The sequence below is a fragment of the Haplochromis burtoni genome, unplaced genomic scaffold, assembly GCF_018398535.1.
Source record: "Haplochromis burtoni strain Fernald_Lab_line unplaced genomic scaffold, NCSU_Asbu1 Contig_29, whole genome shotgun sequence".
NCBI lineage: Eukaryota > Metazoa > Chordata > Actinopteri > Cichliformes > Cichlidae > Haplochromis > Haplochromis burtoni.
In genome coordinates this window covers 2477852-2484203 of record NW_024582390.1, presented here as the reverse complement: position 1 = coordinate 2484203, position 6352 = coordinate 2477852, and the positions used below count along the sequence as shown (strand labels likewise).

Here is a 6352-nt window from a genome sequence, read left to right as displayed (position 1 = left end):
TCACAAAGAATAGAATATGCATCTACTTAAATCAACTTCAAGTCAAATGGTTAAAAAAATAATTTCACACACAAAAAAAGAGCTAGAAAATTCACCACACTGGGAAGGGTGAAGACAACTGGGTTGCCCGGCCCTGGCCACGAGGTGTCCCTTATTTATTTTTCAGGGAGTTGGCAACCCTAGACATGAGTGACTTAAATTTGGTGTATATTTGTCATATTGGATAAATTAATAAAGAAAACACTTGGAACGCTTGTTCCAGGAGAGAGGTTTATATAAACAAATGCATTTTTTTCTTCTTCAATTTTTCAACACTGTAACATCACAACAGCATGACTGGTTAACAGCAATGCTGAAACTGAAAACCAGTTTCATGATGATGGTGCAGGAACAACACCAACACAGGAATATCAGATACATCATCACAGATCATTTTCGACCATGTGCATCAATGCTTTCACACGCTCTTTTTCCCTTCTGGTTTTCCTAAAGGTTGTAGCCCCAACCAATATATTTGAGTGTGAGGAAAATGCGCTGTTTACTGACCATCATAGGAAACACAATGGCAGCCCTGGATGTCTTGATGGTCCACAGAAGAACCAAACAGCTGAGCTGGATGATGGTGAAGAGGTGCACCTTCCTCAGGGGTACATGTCGTAGGTAGATGAAATCGGGCTGGTGCTTGGCTGGCATACCGAACAATCTGAGACGGTCATAAAACTGCAAAGGAAAGGTAATTATTCTTATTTACTACACTTATTTACTTCTTGATTAAAAATAGTCCAAATGTGAGCATTATTACTATAAAATCACAACACATGGAAGGTTAAGATTAATCGCTCTCTGTCTACAATGCAATCTCATGATTTCGGTTTTAAAGTTAGACATTTTAGGTATGATTGAGTCTGCTTTCATCACTCCAGAGGCCATAGACAGCTGTTTTAATCCTGATTAAACATACAATTTCCCCCTTTGCCATAAAGGAGCTTTAAGGTTATATTAATCTTCTTGAGAGCTTCTGAGAGCATCAGCTGTTTATAAAGCCTATACTTAGAAAATCAGAGTAAGGTTTAGATGTGCAGTATAAGTTTGTAATGAACAACCTATAGATATAACACTGCTTTATTTTTTTTTTTTAGGTCAAACAGCTAAGCTTTTATAAACCAAAAATAAATTCCCTTTTAAGCGTCAAAAGCCAAGCAGACTAGACTCCTGACAAGCTTGTGCAGAAAGTCTAACACTAAGGCAAGTGAAAAGTTTCTCTGTGAATGTGTAGCAACAATAAGTCAGACCACTGAAAAGAAGTTTAAAAAGGCAACTGTTAAAAATAGTGAAAATAAGCACTATTTTAGTGAGCTCCCATCATTTTAAGATGGGAACACGCTAGAGACCAATTAGCTCTTCTTATCTGGGCAGCCAGACAATATGGAGGCGATCCCCTATGATGGCTAAGCAAGAATGTAAAGCCTACACAGATTATCCTATAGGAAAAATAACACATGTTATTTTCTCACATGCATAATTTCAGCAAATAAATTACATATTACTGTGAAACTCCAACAACTTTTACCTGAATGCCTCTGAGAGAAGATGCTCCCATATAAAGGAATACTCCATACAACACAGGCATGGGTATGAACTGAAAATCAACAATAGAGAAATATATTTCATACAGTTCCTGAGGGATACTTGGAAAAATTAAGTGTAAACACAAAAACCTGTGTATGTTTCAAATGCTTTAAGGCGTTGAAAATAGCGATATAAAACAGCAAGCATCTTTGTAACTCAAGTCACATTTAATAATACTGTGATCATAACTGCAGAATGAGTTCAAACGAGCGTCTCACCTTGAGCACTGATGTCATGAAGACCGAGCACCCCATAAGAGCAAAGATCATGAGCCCGGTAAAGCGCTGCTCTCTGATACCAAGGAACTTGGGCTGCTCCCCGGGAGCTGAGCACTCGGATTCAAGTTTCAGGCTGTTGACGTGGGTGATGGAGAGGACGGTGGCTGCTACAAACCATGGCAACCCCATCAAAGAGCAAACACCTAGCATAACCCCAACCATGAACAGATCTAGATGATATCCACAGCCTTTCTAGAGAGGGGAGATACCGGTTAATAAAGTTAAAGTTGAGCTGTTTTGATGCAGTTCAGCAAGATATTATGCAACTCATTTGCAGTCTGTAGGAAAGCAGGAAAGTACCTTGAGTTTGTGTTCCTTTCTGTTGATTATGACAGCCGTGATCTGCTGGTCCATGAAGATAAGGATGGTACAAAGCATAGCTGGCACCACCGTTATGACTGCTGTCCACCAGGGGTTAGGCCCCAATGGGGTGATGAACCAACCTCTATCATCTCTTGTTGGCTAATGAGAAAATATTGCGTTTGGTTAGGTGATTACACTAAAATAGCATGTCAAGAGTAATTTTAAAGGAATTCTCATAGCAAGGGATGGGGAGTCATAATCTCCATTCTCTGTCCTCGTGTATTTAAATTGTGTATTCACTGTGTATTGGGATGTGCATTCCCCCATCCCTTAAAGTCACCATAGATGGGTATCTTCTTCTGGCCAGTAAGGGCAGCAACATATGCAAACCCAGTTCTGAAAAAGTTGGGATGTAGTGTAAAATGTAAATAAAAAGAGAACAGAATAATTTTCATATCTCATAAACCCACATTTCATTCACAATAGAAGATTAAAAACATATCTAATGTTTAAACTAAGCAAATATTAGGTCATTCTGAACTTGAGACATGACCATGTTTATCAGTGTGTAGGATCCCCTCTTCTTTTAACATCAGTAAACATCTGGGAACTGAGGAGACCAGCTGCTGAACTTTATGGTAAATGACTGTTCCCCCATTCTAGTCTGATGTAGAGCTAGGTCAGACTAGATCAGTCCTGGGTCTTCTTTGTCATGTTTTTGCTTCATTATTTGTTTGTTGCATTTGTTTACATGCTCCGAATGTTTTCATATGGTGAAGGGTCTGGATTGCAAACAGGCCAGTTCAGCACCCAGACTCATCTACTGTGAAGCAATGCTGTTGTAATACCCGCAGTATGCACTTTAGCACTGTTTTGCTGAGATATGTCCTCCCTGAAAAAGATGTCCTCTAGATAGGAACATATGTTGCTACAAAACCTGTATACACTTTTCACCACTGATGGTGCTTTTCCACAGGTGGAAGCTGCCAGTTCCATAGGTGCCAATGCTCCCCTGTACCAGTATCAGAAATGCAGGCTTTTGGAAATGAGCACTGATAATAAGCTGGATGGTCCCTCTCCTCTTTAGTCTGCAGGATGCAAGGTCCATGTTTTCCTAAGACAATAATGATTTTCAGCCTTGACATGATTTTTCAAGATTCCTGGAGTCTTTTCATGGTGTTATACTGTAGATGTTGACATTTTAAGTTGGGAAACATGTTGGAGAATGGTGAACTCTGCCTGACTACATTGCTTTTTTTTTTTCTTTGTTTTTCAAGTCGTTTTGCTTTAGTACCGCTTGAAGCCTTTTGTCACCCCAGCTGCAACTTTTTTTGAGATGAGCTTCCTACTTTACACATCGATGTGTTTCTTTTCTCTATTTTTAATTAAATAAGGGGCTTACGAGATTTGCAAATAGTTTTATTCTGTGTCCAAACGTTTTCAGAACTGGGGTTGTGTGTGTGGGTATGTGTGTGCTGTTCTGAGATAGACTTGTGTATATTTAATCTTTCATTTTGAAGGTTGAACTGAACAATTTATTGTATGCTCTGGCTCACCTTAAACACACTGGGAACTTTCAGTTTTGGAGATGGGACCCCTAAGGCATAGTCAACCAAGACCATGGTTAGGATAGTGATGAAAACAGCAAAGTCACTGATAACGGACCTGACCTAAATAAAACAAACCAAAAAAATTGAGGGGTGTTTGTTAAAAAAAAAAAAAAACTTAAAACAATCCATAAATGCATGGGTTTCATTAATACTAATTAATAGAAACCAATCAATTGAGTCACTACTGCCTTTTAATCATGCTATACTTAAGTATGACCACTAGAGTGTGCCACTGCATTGTGCTACAAAAGTAAAGACATGCTAAGTTAGTGACAACTAGTATTTTTCTCTTGATGATTCAGTCATAATCTTGATACACTATCGCAACTGATAACCGACTATGGACAGTACCTTGGTGGGAAAGTAGTTGCTGAACTTGAACTCCTTGAGGAAAGCTGACATGAAGACCGTGGAAAAGAAGAGAATGACACACCAGAAGAGAACGTCAGGAACGTAGGGTCCTTGAGGTCCACAGGCACTGCCTACAAACTCCCCACGATTTTCAATACAGCCCTGCAGAGAACAGGGCACAACTATTCGTTACAGGGTTTATGAACTCCCATGTCTACAAAAAACTTTCAAAATGTGCTTTTACAGTGATTTGCAGTGCAGTTTGAGTAATCCAATATAATCCAACACACATGCCCTTAATCTGCTCTATCTCTCCCATCTGGAAAAGGATGTCACTTTAAGGTGGAAAACCTAAATAAATGCTTTTCAAACTTGTCCCCATGTAAATCAGTATTTAAATATGTCTTATATGCATATAAAACTACCATAACTAACAGATTTGTTCATGCTTTGCTTTTTGGTTTTGTTTTGTTTTTTAATACTTTTTAGTGGTTCAGTAATACCTTGACCTCCAGTGCTTCCCAATAGATTTCTGAAGCAGTGATGTTGTTCATCTCCCAGTACTTCAGGGTGCCATTGGTGGGGTCAGAAGGCTCAACGCATGAACATCTGTGGTAGCACATGAGCATCTGGGTAAGTTAATAATCCGTCATCATGGATTTACTGTATGGCTAAGAAATGGTCTTCAAAATTATTCCTGCATTACTTTAAACAGCCCATGCTATGAGAATTAATGTCCACTTACGAGTACAAGGTGAGTTTGTCCAGGTTGTTGTTCTTATTAAAGGGATAGTGTTTCCCCAGGTGGACGAGTTTCTCCAAGGCCTCGTAGATGAAAATGATGCAGATGAGTGAGGCAAAGGCTTCCTCTGTAAAACGTGTGATGTAGCAAACGAGGGAACTGGCATCTGTGGCCACCAGCAGAATACAGAGGAAAGCTGTCCACAGGCCGATACAGGTCCTCAGTGACAGATAGGACAAGCCATACTCCCTATGTTGAGATTAACAAGAACAGTTGTCTTTGAAATATTGCGAATTAGAGGAAAATCAATATTAAAATAAAACTGCATGCTTTTTGTCCATGAGATCAATTCATGGCCAATACATTCATTTTCAAGTCAGACAATGTAACAAAACAAAATTCGACATTTGTCAAGGAAAAAAAACATACTTGCAGAATTTGAACAATATCTTTTCAAAAACAAGCACAGGCCCCGTGCTCCCCAGAATGGTAAGGGGCTGCCCGGCAAACAGGGAATAGGCAATTCCAGTCAGTGAGGCTCCAAACAGTGACTCAATTGCACTCTGGGGGATGGGAAAGGACAAAGAAATTACTAATGGATATATATGCTGAAAAGGGATTCATGATGTTGAACTACAAGTATTGTCTAGTGAAACTCTACTACAGTGTGAAGCTAGTCTTTGCAGAACAGCGTGAACATTTATAGGAAGGTGATTTACTATGCGTCCTTCTGTTGCCTCGCCCAGAAGTCCTCCAAAGGTGATGACAGGGGACATGCAGGCACAGTAGAGGAATAAGAAAGAGGCGACACACTGTAAGCTACAAGCATCAGTGTAGTCAGACAGGTAGTGAGGGGCCTTGCGTTTGATGTCTAAAATGAGACCGCCAAACCACCTGGGAAGATAAATAAATGAATAAATATTAGCGTCAGCATTCTGAGCTTTTCATTTTGACAGTTTTATTAATTTAAATGAGCTAGTTTTTTTCCCCTAACTTGTTTTCCTTTCGCTGCCTTCCCAGTGCTCAGCTATTGGCTTAGTGTAATAGTTCCCCATGACGGATAAAGTCTCTCTGCAAAAACTGAGATCTGGAGATAGAATGTTTCTATGGAAACCACTTTATCACTGCAACTGCAGACCAAGTTTCCCCAGGAATAGCCGATTAGCATCACAGTCTACATTTTGTAGAAGCACAGCTGATTCAACCTCAAACTCCTTTTATGTGTACAACACATGAGGAGAAAACACACCAAATAAAGTAGTGTGAATCTTTAGACGCTTAGTAGAATTATCCTAAATTATCTCCAGCACATTCGTGCTTAATAAGGTGGCTTAGTGAACATCTTAACTTCCTGGTGATCACGGTTCCCTTTGAAAAAAAAAACAAAAAAAAAACTTCCTGGGTGACTCACAGGGGCGTAATTTCCAGGGGGGTTTGGG

General features: G+C 39.6%; 1 protein-coding gene across 1 annotated transcript in view; it reads right to left on the bottom strand.

Annotated features, from left to right (window-relative positions):
* slc4a10b (solute carrier family 4 member 10b) overlaps positions 1-6352 on the bottom strand; it is a gene marked incomplete in the record, with an annotated part of 37928 nt that overhangs the window by 11268 nt on the left and 20308 nt on the right. Inside the window, 10 exon segments of the mRNA XM_014332367.2 lie at positions 547-720; positions 1571-1639; positions 1848-2099; positions 2208-2369; positions 3767-3880; positions 4172-4333; positions 4675-4780; positions 4917-5162; positions 5343-5476; positions 5633-5807. Coding sequence (XP_014187853.1) covers positions 547-720; positions 1571-1639; positions 1848-2099; positions 2208-2369; positions 3767-3880; positions 4172-4333; positions 4675-4780; positions 4917-5162; positions 5343-5476; positions 5633-5807 — 1594 coding nt within the window.